General features: G+C 44.9%; 2 protein-coding genes across 4 annotated transcripts in view; one reads left to right on the forward strand and one right to left on the reverse strand.

Annotated features, from left to right (window-relative positions):
- Window positions 1–13,741, reverse strand: part of LRRC41 (leucine rich repeat containing 41) — a 17,897-nt gene extending 4,156 nt beyond the window's left edge. Inside the window, exons 1-4 of one of the 2 annotated variants that reach the window (XM_041738451.1) lie at window positions 13,322–13,741; window positions 9,492–9,578; window positions 8,749–8,819; window positions 1,333–2,476 (exon numbers count right to left, since the gene is read on the reverse strand). In XM_041738451.1, the coding sequence (XP_041594385.1) occupies window positions 1,333–2,476; window positions 8,749–8,819; window positions 9,492–9,578; window positions 13,322–13,520 (1,501 nt within the window). In that variant the 5' untranslated portion in view covers window positions 13,521–13,741. Of the gene's footprint in view, window positions 1–1,332; window positions 2,477–8,748; window positions 8,820–9,491; window positions 9,579–12,174; window positions 13,276–13,321 lie in introns of those variants that run through there. The other variant, XM_041738452.1, reaches the window with a different exon arrangement.
- A 142-nt stretch (window positions 13,742–13,883) lies between these two features.
- Window positions 13,884–21,829, forward strand: LOC121481241 (cytochrome b-c1 complex subunit 6, mitochondrial). Of its 2 annotated transcripts, XM_041738457.1 has the most exons (5): window positions 13,904–14,017; window positions 17,975–18,001; window positions 18,488–18,635; window positions 18,746–18,907; window positions 21,615–21,829. In XM_041738457.1, the coding sequence occupies exons 3-5, from the start codon at window positions 18,573–18,575 to the stop codon at window positions 21,645–21,647; spliced, it is 258 nt and encodes an 85-aa protein (XP_041594391.1). In that variant the 5' UTR covers window positions 13,904–14,017; window positions 17,975–18,001; window positions 18,488–18,572; the 3' UTR covers window positions 21,648–21,829. The 2 variants fall into 2 exon arrangements, with proteins under 2 accessions (XP_041594390.1, XP_041594391.1); XM_041738456.1 differs by lacking the exon at window positions 18,488–18,635 and having other exon boundaries at window positions 13,884–14,017.
- Window positions 21,830–24,015: the final 2,186 nt, after the last annotated feature.

Consider the following 24,015-nt stretch of genomic DNA (forward strand, 5'->3'; position numbering starts at 1 on the left):
GGGAGCTGTGGTTTATGAAGTGATATCTAGTAATCAGCCAGCTAAAATGGTTCTGGAGTTTATGATAAAGATCTGGGCCAGCGTCATAGATAGGGGAGTCTGCAGCATAGTTGGCTTTTAAACCAAGGGAATGGACAAAACTATCAGGAAGAATGTAAAATGGCAGAAACTCTGAACATTGATAAGAGAAGTAATCTTCAGAGGGGGAGAAGAAAGAAAAAGATTTTGAGGTAATGGAAATGAGAGTATTTCATGAAGACTGCGTCATAGCAGCAAATGCCACCGAGAATAAAAGAGGACTGAAAAGTATGTATTGGACTTAGCATCTCACTGGAGAAGGAAGGCAGCATTAAGTAGTGATTTAAAATCTTGGGATCCTGGAATCCGATTGCTTGGGTTTGAATCCTGGCTCTACAACTTACTAGTGAGGTTATCCTCGGCAAGCCACTTGACCTCTTAGGGTTGTTATAAAGATTCAATTAATAGAATACTTAAATTATGCCAGACACGTAGGCAGTATATAAAAGTTCTTTAGCATTTGAGAAACAAGCTTTCCTAAGGTAAGACGGTATGGATCCAGAGCATAGGTAAAAGAGTTAGTCTTGGTTAGGATGGCCATCTCTACTATTGTGGTGGAAGAGGAAAGGAGGAGTGTAGACATAGAATTAATAGGTTGGTAACAATAAGCTGAAGTTCATGTGTGATGGCTTTCTCTGAAGCAGGAGGTAGTCATCTGAGAAAGGGGGTAACATTTAGAAGTAAGAGGAACGGGAACTAATGTTGCAAACACAGGATTCATATAAGGTTGATGACTAAACGTATGTGTAGTAGCACCAGTTGGCACAGTTGTGTGATTTTCTCCATCTGTGCTCAGCAACCTGGGTAGATTGGTGGATTTACCCAGAGTTGAAATTTGCCTAGCTGGGCGCAGCCAGGTAGGTAAGAACTGAGGACTCCTTCACAGGTTGCTGGTCTGATAAAAAATGTACACACTTTGTACAGATGCTTTGATAGGATTGGGGGGGGGCTTGCATATACTATATTGCTCCCACCTGCCCATGGATTGCTTACCATTGCTAAAATGTACCCACTCTACAGGTTTTCACTGCCTCTCAGGAACCCCTGTTTATAACTGTAAATCAAGCCTACAGACCTCATGTTCTTCCCCAGGACAAAGTCTGCCCCTACTTCAAGTATGTGCTTTCTGTCCTGCTGTGAAGCGGCAGGGCCTCATCTGCAGCTTCCTGATCATACTCCCTGTTCCCCTTCACAGGACTGGGCACACAACTGGTGCTGCTGTGAGACCCATCCCTGCCCCTGCAGGGCACTCACCATTATAGGAGAGTGTGAGGCTCTCCAGAGACACCCAGGAGCTCAGCAGGTGGCACAGTGTCAGAGCCGCCTCTGTGGAAAGCGGAACTGTGAATAGCTCCAAGGTGGAAATGCTGCGGAATCGCTGGGAGGCCTCCAGTGCTGGAAGCCCCAGGCAGCTGGGATCTGATCCATCCAAAGCTCCACAAGCCACTTCCCCGATCTCCATCTCTTCCCCATCCTCCTTCTCACCAGCCACAATAAAAACAAAGTCATACAGGTCTTCAGACTCTGCACCGGACCCCTGACGGGTGCGAGGACCCTTCTTCCCTGCAGCTCGCTTAAAACGCTTTAGCGGCTTAGACTGTGGGGCTGAGCTAGCTGGAGCCCGTTTGGATGAGGATGTGGAAGAGGAGGCAGAGGCAGAGGAGGTGGTGGCTGGAGCAGAGGGTGGTTGCTTGGTGCCAGGAGCCTCGTAGGAAGTTGCTGGAGGGTGCAGATCCCTCTTAGGGTCTGTCCCACCTGCTGTCAGGCTCTCTTGTGTGCTCCGGCGTGTTACCCGGGTGGTGGGTGCAGCTCTGGCTGTCTGCTTGGCTTCGCTCTTCCGCCGGGATGCCATGAGGGCTGCAGCACATCGCTCAGCAGCATCCCTGCGAGGCCGGCGTGAGCCCAGTAGGAGGGACCCTTCATCTCGGGATGGGGCCCGGCCTCGGGAGGCCTCTCCACAGAGGCGGCAAGGTGGACCACCAGGGCCTGGCTGCCAGAAGCCAGCACTCATGGTGAGGATAAGGATGAAAAGGGCTGACTCAGGCACAGGCCAGGAGTACAGCGACACCTGGCTGACAGCCCCGTGGTGAATAAGCTGATGCAGCAGCTGCCGAAGTGACTGCTGAGCAGCCACATCAGAGAACAGCAGGTGGCGGAACTTGAGGGTGTGCAGGGAACTGGCCAGGGTCTCCAGAACCCTGCGGTTGGGCTCAGCCACCAGCTCAGTTGCACCCTGCAGCATATTGCAGATGGTGAGCTGCCGGACATGGCGGGAGCTATGCAGAAGGGGTGAGAAGCGCTGGTCACAGAGACGCCTGTCAGAAGACACATCAATGGTCCCACGTAGAACATGGGAAAAAAAGGCCTCCATAAACTTGGCTCGCCAACAGGTCACACTCTGAAAGTAGAGAACATGCCAGACAGCTGTGATACTAGGAGTGCTACCTGTTGAACCATCATCATCCTGGGTTCCTCCCTTCCAATACCTATTTGCTGAGCCAGGCAACATTCTAATTTATACAAATTCATTTAATCTTCCCATCTTTGAGGTATGTGTTACTATTAGCCCCATTTTATTTTATTCATTCATTCATTCATTCATTCATTCATTCATTCACTCATTCATGAGAGACACACAACAGAGGGAGAAGCAAGCTCCTTGTGGGGAGCCTGACGCGGGACTCAGTCCCCAGACCCCGGGATCATGCCCTGAGCTGACGGTAGACACTCAACTGCTGAGCCACCCAGGCGTCCCTATTAGCCCCATTTTATAGGCAGGAGAAACGAGGCACAAAGGTGGTTACTGCCTGTGGTTATACAGATAAGTGGTAGAATCAAGACTGAACTCAGGAAATTTGGTTCTAGAGATTCTTTTGCTATAGTGCTGATGAAACAATCCTGTAACTTCTTCCATGTCTGTTTCTAGAACCTGGTCCCAACCTTCCATTCTTACCATTACCACCTTTGTTTGGACCCTTATCACCTCACACCTGACCACTTCATTAGTTTCCAGATTGTTCCTCTATCTAATTTTCCCCTTCCCAAACTTTTGCACAAATCCACTGGACTCAATCTTTGTAAAACCTGTCTGATTACATTCTGCTTTAGCGCCCACCACCCCCATATCTATCCCAATCTGAAGTTCCTCAGCCTGGCAGGGAAAGCCCTGTACAAAATGACCTCTGTCTATTTGAGCAGCTTTATCTCCCACATCTTGCTCACGTGAATGCTATGCTCCAGCCAAACTGATCACCACACTGACCCAAACGTGCCTCCTCTGCCCTTTCCTACATCTGCCAGAAATGCTGTTCATTGCCGGCTTCCTAAGAGGACCTACTAACCTTTCACTCTTGTTGAGGCTGTTCATTTCAGCCTCTCTCCGTGAGCCTCTTTCTGCTCTGCCTCTTGTGGGACTCCTCAGATACTCTGACTCAGGTCTTAAACATTGGTAGGCCTATCTTAGGGTGTCGAGTCTCTGCTTGTGTACGTGTTTTATCCCAACCAGATTAGAAATTCTTGGAGATCAGGGTCCAAATCTTTGGTTTTCTCCAGGCAGTAGTTATTGGCTTTGATGCATGAGACTTCATCAGACTATTCTAGTACATTTAGAAGAACTCTGAATGCAAGTGTTTCTCAACCTTTGGTGCAAATCAGAACGGACTGTGGAGCTTTTCTTTTTTGAAAATTCATATGCCAGGTATCCAGACTTGAGGGTTCTCTTGTTACATCTGCAGTAAGGCCCATGCACCTTTATTTTTTAAACCACCTCCAGATGATTCTGATGTATAGAGAAGGTTAGCAATTACTGCCTCCACCCCCTTCCTACCACCACAAAAGGACAGAGACGTCCTTAAGTTTCCATTCTCTCCTCAGGTACAGGAGAAAGTGTTAACTGATACAGATGTCATCTCTGCCACTATCTAGACCTTCTTTCTTCATCTATAGAATGTGGATAATATCACTTCACAGGTTTGTTGTGAACATCAAATGAGTGCAAGTGAAAGCACTTCATAAACTAAAATACAAAATGTTATTTCTGCTCCTGCTAATAATTAGTCCAGATGGGCAATATGAAATGGACTTGATGGAGGCAGAGCCTGTTAAGTAGGGTGCTTGTTTAGTCTGAAGCAAATGGTAGCAGGAGCCTGAAGTTCCCCAAGATTAAAAGGCACTTCTCTGGTACTTAGCCTTCCTCTATGCACTCCCTCATACCTGAGTGGACCTCAATTTATGTCTGAGGTTTTTGGCAGGAGTCGGGCTCCTATTGTTCTCAGCAGAAGTGTCATTCCCTTTGCCCTGCCCTATTCCCCATGACACTGCCTGCTGTGGTAATAATTAGGAATGACTTCTTCATGTTTGAACTAACTGCATGGCAGCAAAAAGAGGGAGGGACTTCTCTCACTAGCAATGGGGGTGGGGGGGAATTGGGGGACCAGGAAAAAATACCTGGGAACCAAATCTCCACTCAGCCTCAAATGGAAAAATGGAAGCAGAGAGGGTATTTCTGAATTCTACCTCTAACACTTTGCTAACACATTTACTGGCCCAAGCTCACAGCCTTGGAAAACACTTGCAGGTAACCTAGCAAGGCTTCAACTTCATAAGTGAGACATTCTGGGCCTAAAATATGGACAAAGATATGAACCAATATATTGTAGCTATTTCTGACCATAAGGCATGTGGAACATGTAGTTTAGATAACTATTAGTGTGGTCCCCCCCCCCCCCATTTCATTGGTTGATGAAGACAATGCGAGAATATTTGAAACTGGAACACCCCAGATACAATAACTGCAGTGAGACCAGCAGGACATAGTGGTTAGGAGCATGCACTCCACAGCCACATGCCTCAAGTTGAGTCCTGGATCTGCCATCACTAACTATAACCTCAGACAAGCCACCTCACCTCTTTCTGCTTCAGTTTCATCACCTGTAAAGTGAAGAATATATCCTACCTATATAATAGAGTTGTAAAGATTAAATGAGTATCTAAAGTTGGTTATGACAACTATCTCAATCAATTATCAACAGATAGTAATTACTGCATTTTATTCCATCATCACCTTTTAGAAGAATCTCTGCTAAAATTTCAAAGCTGAAAAACAGCTAAGAGATCTAGTCCAAGCCGCTCATTTCGTGGGCTTGTACAGTATTGCTCAGGGAATGCAAAGTGATTTGAACATGTTCTTTTGGGCAAGAGTAGGGGAAATGAGATACCACCGAGGTGAAATGACATTTACCTACCAACACAATCCTTGGCCCATCCACAGGCTGGTGGCTCAGGCATAGTTGGGGAGGAAGTGTGTGTACAAACTAGGGAATAATATTTTCTTGTAAACAAGAGCAAATGTTCATTAACTATTGTCCACTATTTTTCTGATAACAGAAATACTGTTTCTGGAAAGATAAAATCTGTAAACCAGTTCTTTGGAGGGTATATGTAAATGTGAATAGCTACAGAAAATTGTTTTTATAACGTTGAGACAACTCTGAACAGTTTCAAATGCTGGGCTTTTAAAATACTGTACCATGGTGTATTGAAATGTTTTCAAAATATGACTTTATTAATATTTTGAAAATATGAATATACTATATATTTAATAATTCCTGGATTACTGAATAAGTTTGTTTCTAGATTTTTAATAGTTGCTATAATGAACATCTTGGAAATCTTCAGGAGTATCTCAATTTTTATATACTATAAATTCTAAGAAATAGAATTTCTACCCAAATAATATAAGTGTACATATATAACTTTTTTTTTTTTTTAAGTAGGCTCCATGCTGGACATGGGACTGGACACGGGACTTGAATTCAGGACACCAAGATCAAGAATTGGATGCTTAACCAACTAAGCTACCCAGGCACTCCAAAGAATTAATATTTAAGATTCTTAATTAATAATTAATTAATAATTATTGTTAAGATTCTTGATAATTATCACCAGACTCCCCACCAAGAAAGTTACATAGCATTTTTGCTCCCACCAATAACAAATTAAAATGCAAGTTTTACCCACTCCTGAAATTATCTTTTGAAACAAACTAAGGCTTTACTAATTTAAGAGTTATATACTTTCCCATTTTCTAATTATTGAGGTTGAGTATTTTTCACTTTATTGGAGATTTTTGTATATTTTGTGACTTGGCCCCGTCTTTACTTATTCTACTAGGATAGTTTGCTTTTGTCTCATTCCCTCTATCCTCTTGTTTTACAAATACTGTTGCAAACATTCTTTCTTAGTTTATGTACCTTTTAAATTGTGTTTACAGTGTTGGCATTTTATATGGCCAAATATGTCCATACCTTCTTTTTTCAAAAAAGTGTAATTTAGTAATTAACACTCTCCATCCTGAGGTTAATCAGTCACCTTTATTCTTTTTTTTGGTTGTTCTGTGCTTTTACTTTTTACAATTTAATCTTTAATCTATATCGAAATAATTTAAGTATATTGTAAAATGAGGCTCTAATTTTATCTTTTCCAAATAGTTAATAACTAGAGAATCCTTTATTGAATACTTCATTTCCCCATTGGTTTGTCTACAGATTATTTTATTTTATTCTACAGATCTCTTAAACACATACACTAGTACTACACAGTTTGAAATTATATTTCTTTATAAGCAATCAGGGGCTATCCCTATCTTGTTTACCACTATATCCTTAGAACCTAGAACAGCACCTCGAATTGAGCAGGCACTCAATAAGTGTTTCTGGATCACAAAGTTAAGGTTACTGTCATGTAAAACTGGGAAGCAGAAGGCAGTACCCTTTGGAATGCGTATGATCCAAGTAAGGACCTCTGTCTAGGGAGACTGTTAGGCCATCAAGCCTGGGGCTTCCTTAATGTTCTGAAATGCTCCAGAACAAGAAAAGATAACAAACTACCAGGATGGTTGAGATAATATTGGGAAAAAAGCTTACTCTATGTGAAAGACCTTATGATCTCCATCATCTGTTAGTCAACCATACTATTTGGGAAACACTGGGAAAAAGTGAATCTCATGCATCTTTAAAAGTTTCAGGAAACTTTCTGTTTTCTATTTTGCATCCATTTCTCTTCCTCATAAGGCCCAATTCCTGTACATGCTGCCTGAGGATTTTCTTGGGCCTTAGCATTATCACACAGAGCTTCAGGAGTGACGTCCAGATCTAGAAATGGGAAAGCTGAAGGATATGGAGCTGAATGTTACTGAACCCAGTGCATCCCCAGAAATTAAGACTCTAAGTCCTGATAAGAACTTGTTTTCTTATCATTTGGCCTCATCCACCATTTAAAGCCCAGTTCAAATACTACTTCCCAGGAAAGACTGTCATGCTCCCTTCTCCCTCAACCTCCTTGCTACTGTCACTGAACCACTTATCCTTATACCATGCACAATGTATTTGTTTGCAGATTTCTTTGCTAAACATGAAAGGGACCGTGTCTGTGCTTCCAATATCTAACATAAGACCCGGTATGTGGTTAAGTTTAGTAAATGTTTATTGAACTCAGTCTGTCCTATCACCTATAAGGAGCAGCAAAAGAAATTCTACTTAAGTAAGAGTGAGCTATAGCTGAACCAATGAATAATAGAATCTAGGACTAATAGGAGCCCTAAAAGTCATCTTGCCCAACTTCTTTTAAAATGCTGAAAGTCTTTTACCCTTGTGTCAAGTAGTTATCTAGACTCTTTTTGAACATTTAAAGATGGGAAGCTTATTACCTCTGGCATTAGCTTGTTTCATCACCAATAAGCTCAGAATTTAAAAGTTCTACATCCAGGGGGCGCCTAGGTAGCTCAGTGGTTGAGTGTCTGCCTTTGGCTCCGGTAGTGATCCCAGGGTGCTGGGATAGAGTCCCACATGGGGCTCTCCATCGGGAACCTGCTCCTCCCTCTGCCTATGTCTCTGCTCTCTCTCTGTCTCTCATGAATAAATAAAATCTTAAAAAAAAAAAAAAAGTTCTACGTTCGGTTTAGCAGAAATTTATTCTCTTTTTGCTTCTACCAGAACAAGTCTATTAATTCCTCTTTTATGTGAGAATCATTCAAATATTTCAAGACAGTTCATGTTCCCCAGGTCTTCTCTTTTTCAGGAAAAACATCTCCAGTCTTCCAAATGTGACTCACGTGATATGGCCTTGGCTTCTTTCTCCATACTCCAGGGGTAGCCTGCCAACTGCAGAGCCAGGCCGGTCTATTATCCCCACAGTCCTTTAGCTTATAGTTAGATTAATTCACACAGCTTAGAGTAGAGTCATTATATGAGTGGCTTTAGCACACTACTGACTAAACCACCTTAATCTTTCTCATACAAGTTGCTGGTAAGCCAGACCCCCTGCACCTCCTACCCTAAGGTCATACAATTAGAATTTTTTAGATTCAAGTGAAGAATTGGTTTATTCTGTTAATTTTCATCTTGGTAGGTTTGACCACTATGAGTCTTGGTTCTGCCATCCATTGTGATCACTACCCTTCCCTGTTTTGTGTTACCCGCAAACATGGTGAGCAAGCAAGTCGGTGACAAATGCCAAATGGAAAGAACCTGGTGACAAGCCATCAAAGCCCTTCTCCCAAAGTCACGCCACCCCTGGTCCTGCACTTTCCCAGTCCTCAGTTTGTGTCTGTAAGCTACTCCTGCTTTCACTGTGCAGAGTCAAGCCAGAGTTCTCCCTGGTGCCTTCACTTACTTCCAAACTGGAAGGCCTTGTCTTCATCAGCTCATCCCATAGTCGGCGCCAGATGGCCTGAGTGGAGAGGCCTGTGGGGAGAAATATCACATTTACTCGGCTGCTCTTTGGCCACCACGAATGTCGCACATTAGCCTTTAATGCTGTCTTTCTCTGGGTTCACAGGAGTGATATGGCAGGCCAGTAAAGAACACTGGCTCTACGGACAGACTGCCTGGGTTTAAATATCAGCAAACCACATTCTAGCTGTGTGATCTTGGGCAAGTTTACTTAATTTTTCTGTACCTCAGTTTCCTTATCTGTAAAATGTAGTTAATAATAGCTATTTCATAAAATTGTTAGAAAGTTTAAATGAGTTTCTCCAGGTGAAGTGTCTAGGAAGCACTTGGCATATCGGGATTAGTTAAATAAATTTTAGCTGTTAACAGATCTGTCCAATGAGGGGTCTGGAAGACAGCAAGGTAAAATAGAAAAACTAAGATTCAGAAGATCTAGGTTTCAGTCTGGCTTAGCTATTCATATGGTGTGCCTGTGGTTTCAATTTTATTAGTATAACTGGAATCATTTACTTGCTTTGTGTTTCACTGGACACTGTGAGGAATAACCTAAGAAAGTCAGTATGAGGGAATTTTTTGAAAAGCACAAAGTTCTACACAGGTATCAGGTGTAATATTTACCTGAAGAACATCATGGTGCCTTGCTTACAGTCACTGACTGAGAAAGAGAGAGAGAGAGACACTCACCTTTCTTGAGGGCAGTTTCCTCAATCCTCTCCAAGTAATATATATTGAGCAGAGGTAAGATGCTTTGGAGTATTGGGCCTGGGAGGGCTACAAAAACCAAAACACAAAATTTACTTTTTTTCTCCCAGGGTTCCAAGCATTATTTACCCTATTGGAAAGGAAAAAAGAAGGGCAGACTTCTCATTTGGCAAATAAATCCCATAGAAGTTAACCTAAGTCTAATTCAAACTCTAGTCTACTTATCTTCAGCCACTTAGTTGGCAGCTGGAATTTCAGGGGCATGCACATCTTCAAGGGTGAGATAATAAGGCAGGATGATATGCTAATTGAGGAGGTGGTCAGTTCACTTCTGCCCAGCATAATGAACCATTCTGCATTTAACACCATTCCTACTGAATATGGGTAATAAAAATCTCCAACATAATCTGGGCCCAACTAATTCTCCAGCTCTGTGCTTTGCCTCCTCTCCTTCAGCCATACTAAACTACTTTTTTTACTTACCTAACATGTTACACTGCTTTCTGCCTCTGTGCCTTTGTCATGCTGCTCTCTACCAGCAATGTCCTTGCCATTTTCAGCACATCAACTACTCATCTTTCAAGTATCATGTGCCCTTCATTAAGCCTTTCCTAAATTCCCTTCCCACTCTTCCAGGCTGGCAACTCCCATTCTTTGGGCCCCTACTATATCCTGAACTAGTACTTTCCTATGAACAATAGAAATAACTAGGCCTTAACTCTAAATTCAACATATCATAAGAACAACTTGCTCTTGCTGATGTCTAGATTTGAGAGACTTTATAGTATTGTGGCTAAATGGTTTAGTCTCTAGAGTTAGACAAAACTGGGGGAAATTCTGATTCTATTACTTAGTTAATTATGAATCCTTGGGCAAATTAATATCTTTAAGACTTGGTTTCCTCAATTTTAAAATGGAGGTAATAATAACTACCTCATAATATTGTTATAAAAATTAAAGAAGATCATGCTTGTAATCTTTTTAAGACCATGCCTGGCTCTAATAAGCTCACTAAATGTTATCTATTATTATTTGTTTTAATATTTTATTTATTTATTCGTGAGAGACACAGAGAGAGAGGCAGAGACACAGGCAGAGGGAGAAGCAGGCTCCATGCAGGGAGCCCGATGTGGGACTTGATCCTGGAACTCCGGGATCACAACCTGAGCTGAAGGCAGAAGCTCAACCACTAACCCACCCAGGCGTCTGTCTATTATTATTCTTATCCTGTCAATAGCCTCTGTCCTGTCAAGAACAAGTCTAAAATCTTAGAGTATACTAACTCTAAGGAAAATCTTTCAAAACTTTGTTTCTATGATCTCCCTTTCTCTTTACTTGTAGAATATTTGGATTTTGATGTCCAAGAGTCTAGTATGATTCTTTGTACACAGTACTCGATGTACCTCCTGAATGAAAATATTAATTCCCTAAGCTACTACATTAACGTAGGCAGGCCCCCTACTGCATTCAAGATAAAGTCCAAGCTCCATATCCTGGCATTCAAGGTACAACATACCGATTCTACTTGTTTCCTCGTTGTGTCCCTTCCTGCTGCTTCTACTCACTTTACCCTTCTCTCTCGCTACACAAAGCAACCCTAGTCCTCTGCTTCCAGGAAGCCTTTCTTGGCTGTTAGCCCACACAGGGACCTTCCTCCAAAACAGCGCTTCTCAGCAGGCCTATTACTTGGCTCTCCTAAGAGGCCTACCTTGATTCAGCTTTTTCTGTGTGTTTACCTGGGCTAGGCCCATAGGAGCTCTTTCTCCTCTGCCCCTCCAATCTGCTCTGTTTAGCCATTTTCTCTCACAGCCACTGGGGATTCTCATCCCCTGTTATTCACAAACTCTTCTTTTCTCCATTCTTCTTAAGCCAGGCTCTTCCTTCTTTCCAGCCTATACCTTTAATGCTTCCTCTTCTCTACTCCAGGCCTCCTCACCCAGTCCTCTTCCCTCCTAGCCAAGTTTAGCATCCTAGAAGTTCCGGGCTGACACAGCCAGTCTTCTCTGCCTTCTTCCACTTCCCAGGACTTTCCGGAGCCCCCTGCCCAGCTCCACTGAGACTTCTCCTATTCTCCATGGGTCAGTCTGACCCTTCTCCTCTCAGCTGTTGGCATAGGGCCTCCACAATCCCCTCCCCCTACCAGCTTGAGGACTTCTAACAGTCTTTCCCACTACAGGAAGACACTTGGGCCTCTTTAGGACCAGCGCCCCACCCCCACCTCACCAAGGGCCTTCCCGCATCCCTGGGCCTTCTTTAGCCAGTCTCCACAGTCTCCGGGCTTATTCCTGGAGGCCCAACCCCCCAAACTCCCAGGCCTTTTCTTCACAGCCACCTCACCAGGTGCACCCCCCCCCCAACGCCCCCAATCCCAGGATCTCAAGCCCTCAACCTGACCTTAGCATAAGGTCCTCCTGGCGAAGACACTACCACACTCCCAAGGCCTTCTTCAGAACCCCACCCCCTCACGGCCTGAGGCCTCCTCTCCTGCCACTCCTTCCCCCTTCTCTGGGCCCTAGGCCTGGCCTGGATCTCCTCACCCAACTTCGGACCCCATCCCCTCCACCACCAGTCTGTCAGGCCCAAGGCCGCCCTCATCCCCTGTGCGGGCAGGCTTACCCCTCTCCCCTCCCCACCCAGAGCCTTCGCTCTCCTCTTTCACTCTCACCATCAGGGTTCACAAGGCCGACTCGAATTTTTCTCATCAGCTGCCAGTCTGGGTCCAGGGGCGCCCACCCCAAAGCCCGGCCTCCGCGTGCCCGTCGGCTGCGGGCCTCCTCTCCCGCGCTACCTGGCCGGCGCCCCCCGCCCTACTCCCAGGCCCACTGGCCTGGCCCGTCAGTTTGGCCCGCCGGGCCCCTCCGCCCAGCGCCGCGGGCCCGCCTCTGCCGCTCAGCCCCGGCCCGACCGTCCCGGCAGCTCAGGCCGGGGCCTCCTGTCGCTCCCACTCAGCCCAAGGCTTCCTCGCCGCGACGCCCCCCTCCTCGCCGGGATCGGGGGGCCTCCCTGGCCCTTCCCGCCTGTCCTTCATTCGAGCCTCTCTCGATTGCTGGACCCGCTCCGGCCTCCCTTCCCCGCTCGGCCCTTCCTCCGCGCAGGCCAATCCGAGTGGCCTCCGGCGCTCGCCGCTCTGCCCGTCAGTCGGGCGCTCAAGCAGTTTGGCACCCGAGGCCCCGGTCGTCAGTGCGCTCCCTTCAAGCCTGGGTCGTCGGACAGGCCGCGGCGCCCCAAGCCTTCTGGCCTCTCCCCGGCCCCTCGCTCGCCCATCCTCCGGGCTGCCTTCGCCCATCAGCCTGCCCTCCCGAGGCTCGGCACCCGCGGTCTGTCAAGCAGACGCGGGAGGCCCCGCGCGTCAGTCAGGCTAGGTGGCCCGGGGCCTGGCCTCCTCGCCCTAGGCCGGGACTCCCAACCTCGGCCCCCGCCCCCGAGCGGCAGGGCCATCCCTGGCCGTCGGTTCGGCATCCGAGACTCCGCAGCCCCGCTGGCCCCGAGCGTCAGTTCGGTGCCCACGGCCGGCCCGTCATTCCAGCTTCTGCCGCCCGGGCCCTGCCCGTCTGGCCCCAGACCGGGCCTCCTGGCCTCGCCCCCCGCGCCCCCCAGCCAGGCCGCGGCGCGGCTCCACCTGCCGATTTGCTCCCCGCCTTTACTCTGCACAGCCCGGTCAGTCACGGAATTCATGTTCCGACCCGACGGTGTGGCTTCTAGTGCCCCGGGTTGGGCCTTGCCCCAGGCCTCCCGGCCTCGCCCCCCGCGCCCCCCGGCCGCTGGGCCGCCTCCGCTCGTTGCCAGAGGTAGCCCCTCACCCCGCGACTTACCCCACACCCCGCTCTCCAGAACCCCCATATGGGCGCTCACCGCCCGCCCGCACAGCTCGAACAGGGCGGGGGGAGCGCTGGGGCCCGAGGCCGAGCTCTTCGCTGGCGCCGCCTCCCGGGACGTGGCCTCCATGGTCGTTGCCGCCGCTACCTCACAGAACCAGCAACTCCGGGCGCGCCAGGCCTCGGGCGCCGCCATCTTGGGGAGGTGCGCGAGCCCGAGAGTGGCGCCCGCGGGCCGCCATCTTGAAAAGGTCAGCAGTTAGGACGGTTTCATCAGCGATGTGGGTAATACTGGGAACTGCGCTAAAGGAACACCGAATAAATCCGAATTCTTCCCAAGTCTCTTAGGAGCCAAAATGTTAAATAAATTCGGAGAACGACGTAGTTGGCCCCGGCGCGATGAAGGGGATATTTCTTAGCAAATCCTCCTCAGGTGCAAATACCAGCTCCCCCTATCCCCTGCGTATGGACGGTAGTAGATGCCAATCCGAGCGTGTGTTCGCGGCTACGACGAGTCTGCCGCACTTCCGGCCAGACCGCCGGATATCCGCCTAGTGACCCTTACAAGTCCTTCTTGATCCTGAAGTGGAATAGGTGCCGCTGTTGCTGCTGGTGTTGAATTCAGAACCGTAGCGGGACATGGGGCTGGAGGACGAGCAAAAGATGCTGACCGAGTCCGGAGATCCCAAGGAGGTAAGGCAGGGCGACCGACTCGACCCTCTTCGCTGCCCGGAGGGAGGCTCAACACCTAGCCCGCCAAAACCCACCGGGCCCTGTTGGCCCTGGAGTCGCCCCTGGAGTTTGCACCGTCGGGATTGCTGGTTCCCTTGACCCTTCCCCAGAATTTGTCGATTCACCTTGGACAAGTAGATGACTAGCCTTTCTCTGGTTCCTGGTTTCCCCCGTCTGTGAATGCAGTGAAGGTGTAACGACAAAGAAAATGCTGTGTCGCCTAAACTTTTGTAAAAATTGTATTTTTATTTTTAGTCGATCAGGTGTTCCGAGACCCTAGTTTGGCAGGTTTAGGGAGCAGGCTGACCAGCCCTAGTGCTTCTCTCCACTCGGGTCAGGAATCCTGCCACATTTTCTGTGCAGGTTCCGAAGATCTGGCCTTATGCTAGTTTCTGTAAAGAAGTGGTGGTTTCTTTTTTTCGGTAGGGGTGAAGGTGGGAGATATATTTGGGGACAGTGTAGGAATGTGCAGTATAATTCTGTGCTGATGGAAGAGGGAGCTCTTTCCCAGAGTAAGAATGCCAATTTAATAATTATTTTTTGACTGCTTACTATTCCAAGTTATTTATATGTACTAATCCGTTTAAGCCACACACTAGTCCTAGAAGGTAAGTATTGGGTACTGTTCTTATTGTCATTTTACAGATGAAAAACTAGCACAGAAAGGTTAAATGTCTTTTCTAAGGACCACAGCTGAGAAATCATGGAGCCAGGACTTGAACCCAAGCAGCATGGTTTCTGACCCAATCAAGACTTAGCCACAGTGCTTCACAGCTTTACAGAAGCCAGCTACCTTTGTTTTCCAGTCACATTTCCTTTCCTTTGTTCTCTAGTCCCTTCAGGGCAGCTGTTCCAGGTTTATGGGTTCAAAACAGATGGAAACTAGTTTATCCCAAGATTTTTCCTAGTCTTACTATTTTCAGAAAGAGGAGCAGAATGAAATGGAACCAGCCTCAGGATGTTCAGCAGGAAGTATACCAGAAAGTTCAGCACTCCTACCACAGCAGTAGATGAGAAAAAGCAAGTAGTCAGTTTTAAAATTAAGAAAACTGAGGTCTTTGGGGGCGCCCAGGTGGTTCAGTTCAGTTGGTTGGATGTCTGCCTTCAGCTGTGTCATGATCCCAGGGTGTTGGTATCCAGCTGCGACAGGCTTCCTGCTTGGTGGGGAGTCTGCTCTCTCTCCCTCTGCCCCTTGTCCACCCCTACCTCTACTTGGGCACTCTCTAACAAATAAATAAAATATTTTTAAAAACTAAGGGCTTATGAAGAACCTATACCTTTTGGACATTACATCTTTTTGTTTAGTTGACCTTGGTTTTTGTTATTGACTGGAAATTTTACATGAAGTAGTCCATATTCAGACTTGGATTTGTTTTTCTACATTTCCTAATATTTTTTCATACAATATTATCAAAATGATCGATGTAGTAGCATTGCTAGTAGAGAAATGATACAAAGGTCTTGTTTCTAGGATACAAATAATTTTCTTTTTTTTTTTTTTTTTTTTTTAAAGATTTTATTTATTTATTCATGAGAGAGGGAGAGGGGCAGAGACACAGGCAGAGGGAGAAGCAGGATCCATGCAGGGAGCCTGACATGGGACTCGATCCCAGGTCTCCAGGATCACACCCCTGGCTGAAGGCAGCACCAAAACGCTGAGGGCCCCCCCTGCCCCCCCCCACCTGCCCAAATTCCAGGTCTCTAACTGAAACAGAATATGATTTCCGTTTTTTGGAAGAATTTTTTCAGTATGAATTTTTTTAAAGAGCAAGGGTAAGAAACCTTAATGAAAATCTAGAGTTTGGGACGCGTGGGTGGCTCAGCGGTTGAGCATCTGCCTTTGGCTCAGGGTGTGATCCCAGTCTGGGGATCGAGTCCCACATCGGGCTCCCTGTGAGGAGCCTGCTTCTCTCTCTGCCTGTGTCTCTCATGAATAAATTTTTTAAAAAGAAAAAAAATCTAGAATTTGACATCCTAAAAATCTTCATGTTTAGAAGAGATCTTTGCTAAAATGAGGATAAATAGCAGCCTTAGCCCTCCCAGCTTTCCTGAGCTTTGGTCTCTTCCCCAAAGGGCATGGTAGGGACAAGCAGATTGTGTTGGATTTTTGAAAACATAATGAGGGATTGCTGAACTAGGTCTTGATATTTTCCTATATACCTTTTCTTTCCCTTCCCCCGAATGTGGATACATGGATGTGCAGGCAGGCAAACAGGCTGAAATATTGATCAGACTCTATTGTGCCCCAGATTTAGACCTATAATGATGCTTCCATAGGGAATTTTTTGCTCTCTTAGGAAAAAAGGAAACAAAGTTTGAGGTTGTGTACCTGAATCAGAAGTAAATAGGTAGAAGGTGGTATTTCCAAGGTTGTGAATGGAGCACTGTACTGTAGACCTTTGATGCACTTATGCTCATAGTCTATGTAGAGACCTGGGAATTCAGCAAGTCAAAAAGCAGTGACTAATGTTTTTAGTTAAGCTCTGGCTAACGAAGTTTAGGTTTGGCTATTTTCATATTCCTAGTTCAAATTCAGAGTCTAGAAAAAAATGTTAGTTTTCTTCCTAATTTCGTTTTGGATAGAAGGACTAAACTGAGCTATTTTTGTTAATACTAGGGCCTACCAGAATTTCAAACAAAAATTTCATGTGAACATCAGCTTGAATTTATATCAGAAAATGTCTAATTGGGGCACCAGGCTGTCTCAGTAGATAAGAGCATGTGACTCTTGATCTCAGGGTGGTTGGTGAGTTCAAGCTCCACGTTGGGCGTAGAGCTTATTTTAGAAAAGGAAGAAAGAAAATGTCTAATTAGTGTTTGTTATCTGTAAAGTGGAGCCCTTAAGGGGCTGTTGTGATTAATCAAATTACAGATATGAAAGTAATTTATATACTTTATTTGTTTGAGAGAAAGAAATCAAGAGAAAGTGTGAGCAGGGTGGAGGGGCAGAGAGAGAGAGGGAGAAGCTGACTCCCCCTGAGCAGGGAGCCCGATGTGGGGCTCAACATGGAGCTGGATCCCAGGACCCTAGGATAACAACCTAAGCCAAAGGCATTGGCTTAACTGACTGAGCCCCCAGGTGCCCTACTTTATGTAGAGTGTCCTACACACTAGGTTGTTGCTAATGAACGTGGATAGTATGTCCTTGTTGAAATGTACTCTGGGTTTGTTTTAATTAGGCATGGTAAGGTTATAGACTATAGACATGGAGACACTTTTTTTTTTTTTTTAAGATTTTATTTATTTATTTATCATCAGAGACACAGAGGCAGAGACACAGGCAGAGGGAGAAGCAGGCTGCATGCAAGGAGCCCGTTGTGGGACTTGATCCTGTTCCCCACGATCACGCCCTGGGCTGAAGGCCGGCGCCAAACCTCTGAGCCACCCAGGGATCCCAAAACACTTTTTTTTTTGAAAGAAGAGTTTAATATTTATGGATCCCAAGAGAAGGAGGGGAAGGCATACCACCAGGGCCACATGGAGAAGTGCCTGGGCCAGTGGAAAGAGCAAGGGAAATCAGCTCTTGATTTCTGAGGGAAAGAATGGGTGAGGCAGGATAGGTTAGCTCTGGAAAGTTTAGGACTGGATTATTTGAATAATTTGGGGCTATAGGGGTGGTCTAGTTATTTGTACTTGGCCCTTAGGGTGATTAGGGCAGGAGCAATAATTGGTTTAGTGTAGGAGATGAAGTGATTGGTGGTGTTTTGGATTGGTTGGTTTACATATGAAAGGTATTGTCCCCTGGGAAGAGCTTTCACACCAGAATTAGCAAAACCTCTAAAATGTCAAAGCATCATAAAATAGAGAAAATTTAAAAACAATTAATACAGTGTTTTTCCTCAGTAATTACGACACCAGTATGACTAGGAATATATGTCCTAAATTGCTGCTGACATTAATTTTGTTTTCCTTTTGTAGGAGGAAGAGGAGGAGGAGGAATTAGTGGTAAGAGCCGTCTCAGGTTTGGAACATCTCAGTAAAAGGAAGTTTGAGCTTCATGAAACTCTAAGGGCATTTTAAGGAGTCTTTACTTGACATCTTGGAGAGAATGGAAGTGGAAAAAGCCTTTAGTACTGTCTGTGCTGTGGAGTGTTTGGGGGTTGGGCCTGGGAAGCTGAATCTTCTGGGTTTGGAGCTGCTTCAGTCATGTTGTGAGAGAGCACAGCATCATCTTGAGGGCCTGGTATTCAATTTTCTATCTGCTTTTTGCGGTTTAATAAAGGATTCTGGAAGGAACTTTTCTTATGTAGCCCTTCTCCTTATTAACATTGCCCTTCTAGCTGGGCAGCTGGGGCATGTAGGCCTGGCTCTCGATGAGGGGAATTCAAATTCACAGATATTACATATCCCAAAATAATGTGTTAATAAGTGAGGCCTCCTATAGATCTACTTCAAGTTTGGCTAGGTTTCCTTTACCACCTTGTTTTTCAGATAGGACTGAGGCTTTCAGTGCATACTGGCAACCTTGGAAGGCAGGAATGTGAAACTTTCCCCTACTACTTAGCATCAGAATTGAATGGGAGACCCCATTCTGCCATTTCTGGCGGCAGTGTGGCTCTGCCAGCTGGCCTTCTGCACGGTAATTCAGAGGCAGCACCTTGGTTTGGTGGTTGTATTAATCAAAGCAGATGGTTTGTGAGTCTCCTCCTAAAACCCCCATTTTGGTTCTTTTCTCTGTTTCTCCTTCAGGATCCCCTAACAACAGTGAGAGAGCAATGCGAGCAGCTGGAGAAATGTGTAAAGGCTCGGGAGCGGCTAGAGCTCTGTGACCAGCGTGTATCCTCCAGGTCACAAACAGAGGAGGATTGCACAGAGGAGCTCTTTGACTTCTTGCATGCAAGGGACCACTGTGTAAGTTAGCTGGAAGTCAGGAAGGGGAACGCTTCTAGTGGCCAGGCCGACCTGGTTCTGACAACCTTCCACACTAGGGGCAGTTCTGTCAGTAAGCATTTACTTATTGGCCCATACACGTCAGCTACAGTGCCGAGTACTTTACGTAAATAATCTTACCTAATTCTACTACTTTCACTGGAGATAGGTGTCATTAGCCCCATTTTACAGAAACTAAAACTGAGGCTTAAAGAAGAGAAACAATGTCCCAACTTGGACTGCTAAACAGTGGAAAAGCTGGATTTTGTACCTTTAAGTGGTAGGCTATTCTTTAAAATCATTTACATTCTCCAGTATATCTTATACATTGCAGTTGGTCCAAAAAGTATTCTTTTCCTTTTTTTTTTTTTAAGATTTTACTTATTTATTCATGAGAGACACAGAGAGAGAGAGAGGCAGAGACAGAAGCAGGCTTCATGCAGGGAACCCGATGTGGGACTCGATCCTGGGACTCCAGGATCATGCCCTGAGCCAAAGGCAGACGCTTAACTGCTAAGCCACCAAGGCATCCCAATAGTTTTCTTTCTTTTCTTTTCTTTTTTTTTTTTTTTTTAAGTAAATTTGTGTTTGACTCTTACATATAACAGGTATTTTATTTAAAGATTTTATTTATTTGACAGCACGTGAGCATGGGAGTGGCAGGTAGAGGGAGAGGGAGAAATTGGAAAGTATATCTTTCATAGACTGCTGTTGGGGATGTAGATTGGTATAGCCCTATAGAAGGTGGTCTGGCAAAAAGAAGAAAAGAAAAAGAAACTGGTCTGGCAGTTCTTCAAAAAGTTAACATATGACCCAGTAACCCTCCTAGGTATATATTCGAGAAATGGAGAGATATGTCTATACAAAAGCTTGTACACAAATATTCAAAGAACCGTTATTCACAATAGCCACAAAGTGGAAACCTAAGTGTTCATCAATTGAGAAACAGATAAATGTAATATATCTGTTATAATGGAATATTATTTGGCAATAAAAAGAAATCAAGCACTTTACTAAAAAAATTAAACTCTGCTCTATGATCCAGCAATTCCATTTCTGGTTGTATAGTTTCAAAAGAACTGAAACTCTGTTCAGTTGAACAGATACTTGTACATGCATGTTAATAGCAATATTCATAGCTAAAAGGTGGATGCAGCCCAAATATCCATTACAGTATAGACATACAATGAAATATTTAGCCTTAAAAAGGGAAGGAACTCTGGCGTGCTACAACCTGTATGAACCTTGAAGACATGCTAAGTAAAATAAACCAATCACAAAAAAACATATGTCATTCCACTTATGAGGTACCTAGAGTAATCAAATTCATAGAAAGTGGAATGGTGGTTGTCAGGCTTCAGGAAGGAGAAATGGGGGATTATTTAGTTTCAGTTTGAGAATATGAAAAAATTCTGAAAATTGATAGTTGCCAGTGTAAATTAATGCCACAGAAATGTAGAGTTAGGGACGCCTGGGTGGCTCAGTGGTTAAGCGTCTGCCTTCAGCTCAGGGCATGATCCCAGTCTTGGGATCGAGTCCCACGTCAGGCTCCCTGAGAGGGGCCTGCTTCTCCGTCTGCCTGTGTTTCTGCCTATGTCTGTGTCTCTCATAAATAAATAAAGCCTTAAAAAAAAAAAAAAAAGAAACATAGAGTTAAAAATAGTTAAAAGAAAGGCCCCTGGCAGGCTCATTCAGAGGAGAGTGCAACTCTTAATCTCGGGGTTGTGATTTTGAACCCCATATTTGTCATGGAGCTTACTTTAAAAATATATAGTTAAAATGATAAATTGCATGTTATTTAAATAGTTTATGAGCCAAGCACTGGGTTGAGATGTAGGAATGAATGAAATAGGCATGGTCCCTTCCTTTAGTTGAACCAGCATAAAAGACAAGTAGAGGGCAGCCCCAGTGGCTCAGCGGTTTAGTGCCGCCTTCAGTCCAGGGCCTGATCCTGGAGACCCCGGATCGAGTACCACGTCAGGCTCCCTGCATGGAGCCTGCTTCTCCCTCTGCCTGTGTCTCTGCCTCCCTCTCTCTGTGTCTCTCATGAATAAATAAATAAAATCTTTAAAAAAAAAAAAAAGACAAGTAGAGTACTTAACTCTTTCAGGTATAAACTTCTCAGGATGGCTTTCACTGATGCTCCTATTTAAAGCCACTTCTCCCACTCCGCTACCCCCTGCTCTCATAATTTCCTCAGAGCATTTCTCAGTCAGAAGTTAACCTCATGTGTGTATTATGTTTCTGTTATTAGTCTTTAAGTTCCTCAAGAGACAGAGATACTGCCTGGTTTACCAATGTAGCTCCCTTAGCACCTGACATATAGTAGATATTATATAAATATTTGTTACATTAATAAACACTGATATGGGGGGTATAAGTTTCTGTGGGGAAGACAGGGACGACCTGTGGGGTAGGAGTTTGTTTAGAGAAGGCTTACAAGAAATGACATGTAAACTTAAATTCTAAAGGAAAGATAAGAGGTGAAAAAGTGGGAGAGAGTTCTAAGTAGAAGGGAGATAGTTATCTATTCATGTAACTGAAGGTAGTTCACTAGCACTTAGGGGTGTGCGTATGTGGGAACGCTATGGAGAGAGAAGGGGCAGTAGTGTGTTCCGGGTCATGAAGGACCTTGTAAGCTATGACATTAAAGCTGCCAGTTGATGACATCCTTTTCTTTCCCATCTAGGTGGCCCACAAACTCTTTAACAGCTTGAAATAAATGTGCATACTTCACCCCAGCCTTCATCACCCGGGCATCAGGATATTTCATGGTTTTGACCATGCATTTGTTTCGTATCCGTCTAACTGTACGTTCATGTGGACCTCATGGATTTTGGCTTAGACAGTAGCTTCTAAGTAATTAGCAGTGATTCCTCTTAATAAAGTCCAATGATCTGCAAACCTGTTGCCTCCTTTCCTTTTTTTCTTTAATTTGAAAATTTCAAACGTAAGGCTAGGTAAACAATAATCAACTCCCTGGTACTCATCACCTAGCAAATATCTCTTTTTTTTTGAGCAAGGGTACTACCTGGAGGAAAGGGCAGAGGGACAAGCCAACTGCTCAGTGCTCAGTGGGAGCCCAACACCGGGCTTGATCCCAGGACCTTGAGATTATGACCTGAGCCAAAGTCAGACGCCTACCCAATTGAGCCACCCAGGCACCCGCCAATGTGTATGTGTAATGATAAGGACAATGTGTAATGATAAGGACTTTTTAAAGATGTATGTTGGGACACCTGGGTGGCTCAGCGGTTGAGCATCTGCCTTCAGCTCAGGGCGTGATCCAGGAGTTCCTGGATCTAGTCCCACATTGGGCTCCCTGCATGGAGCCTGCTTCTCCCTCTGCCTGTGTCTCTGCCTCTCTCTCTGTCTCTCATGAATAAATAAATAAAATCTTAAAAAAAAAAAAGTACTTTGATGCCAAAGTCACAGTTAAAATGAACAGTGATGGCTTAATTTCATTGAATACCCAGTCCATATGAAAATCTCCTACCACAAAAATGTCTTGACAGTTTTTGGTCTCAGTGTCCAACCAGGTTTTTTTAAACAAAAAAACAAAGATTTTATTTATTTGAGAGAGTGTGTGAGAAAGAACATGAGTTGGTGGGGGTGGGGGGAGGGAGAAGCAGGGAGCCTGAGCTGGGGCTACATCCCAGAATGCAGGGATCATGACCTGAGTCCAAGGCAGATGCTTAACTGACTGAACCACCCAGGCACCCCACAAGGTGGTTTTTTTAAAAAAATATACATGTTTTAAGAAGGAATGAGGAAGATACACGTTTGTGAAGGGAGAAGTATTGGATTCTAAGACGGGTGAGAAAAGGGCACTGGGGTAGGCAGTGCTGGTAATGGGAGATTGGTTACATCCATAGAGTGGTGGGGGAATACTTAGTTAATATATTGAAGCTAATAAGTACTAGCAGAGAATGGAGTTACAATTAGGGAAAAGGAAAAAGCCAGAAGGAACCCAGCAGCATTGAGGTATTTATAAACTAGATAAATACAGATTTTGATGTAAGTATATATAGACATTAGTGTGTATATGTAGGGAATGTATATTTCTCTAGCTCAGCCCACAGAGGGCTTAATTCTCCAGCAAAAGGAACCAAGGCTCCTTGGAGAAATGGGTGAATCCAGGACTGGGAAAGTATAAGATAAGCGTGGAACATTTTGTTTGTTCCAGCAAAAAGAAAATGCTCAAAGAACAATAGGGACATGTCAGAAGTACACAAAAGCTACTAGCCAAATCCAGAACAATGTGAGCATCATAATATATAATGATAATACTGGATTTAAACTCACTGAATAAAATAAGCCATGATTCCATACTAATATAGCTAAATGAATCAATTAAAAGGTAAGGGGCACCTGGGTGGCTCAGTTAATTAAGCGTCTATCTTTAACTCAGGTCATAATCCCAGGGTCCTGGGATCAAGCCCTGCATTGGGCTCCCTGCTTGGTGGGGAGCCTGCTTTTCTCTCTCTGCCACTCCCCCTGCTTGTGCTCCTTCTCTCTCTGTCAAATAAAATCTTTTTTAAAAAGAGTGAGGAAAAAAAATAAAAAATAAAAATAAAATAAGGGTGAGGAAGTTGATACATCTTAAATACAAAAGGAGAATGTATACACAATAGTTGAAAGCTGACATCACACTGAGACCAATAGCTGTACTGTAGGCAGCAATGAGAAAAACACAGCATCACCGTGATTTCTACAAAAAAAAAGATCCGCTAAATCTAAACAGATGAACTGAGGGACATTTTATAAAACTGGATATTCTACAAAATAATCCTAACTGGGGATCCCTGGGTGGCGCAGCGGTTTGGCGCCTGCCTTTGGCCCGGGGCGCGATCCTGGAGACCCAGGATCGAATCCCACGTCAGGCTCCCGGTGCATGGAGCCTGCTTCTCCCTCTGCCTATGTCTCTGCTTCTCTCTCTCTCACTGTGTGCCTATCATAAATAAAAAAAAAAATAAAAAAAAAAATAAAAAATAAAAAATAATCCTAACTGTCTCAAGTTGGTAAAAGTCCAGGAGAGAGAGAACTGCTTCAGACACAAGGAGATTAAAGAGACAACTAAAGGCAACATG

The sequence above is a fragment of the Vulpes lagopus genome, chromosome 23 (assembly GCF_018345385.1).
Source record: "Vulpes lagopus strain Blue_001 chromosome 23, ASM1834538v1, whole genome shotgun sequence".
NCBI lineage: Eukaryota > Metazoa > Chordata > Mammalia > Carnivora > Canidae > Vulpes > Vulpes lagopus.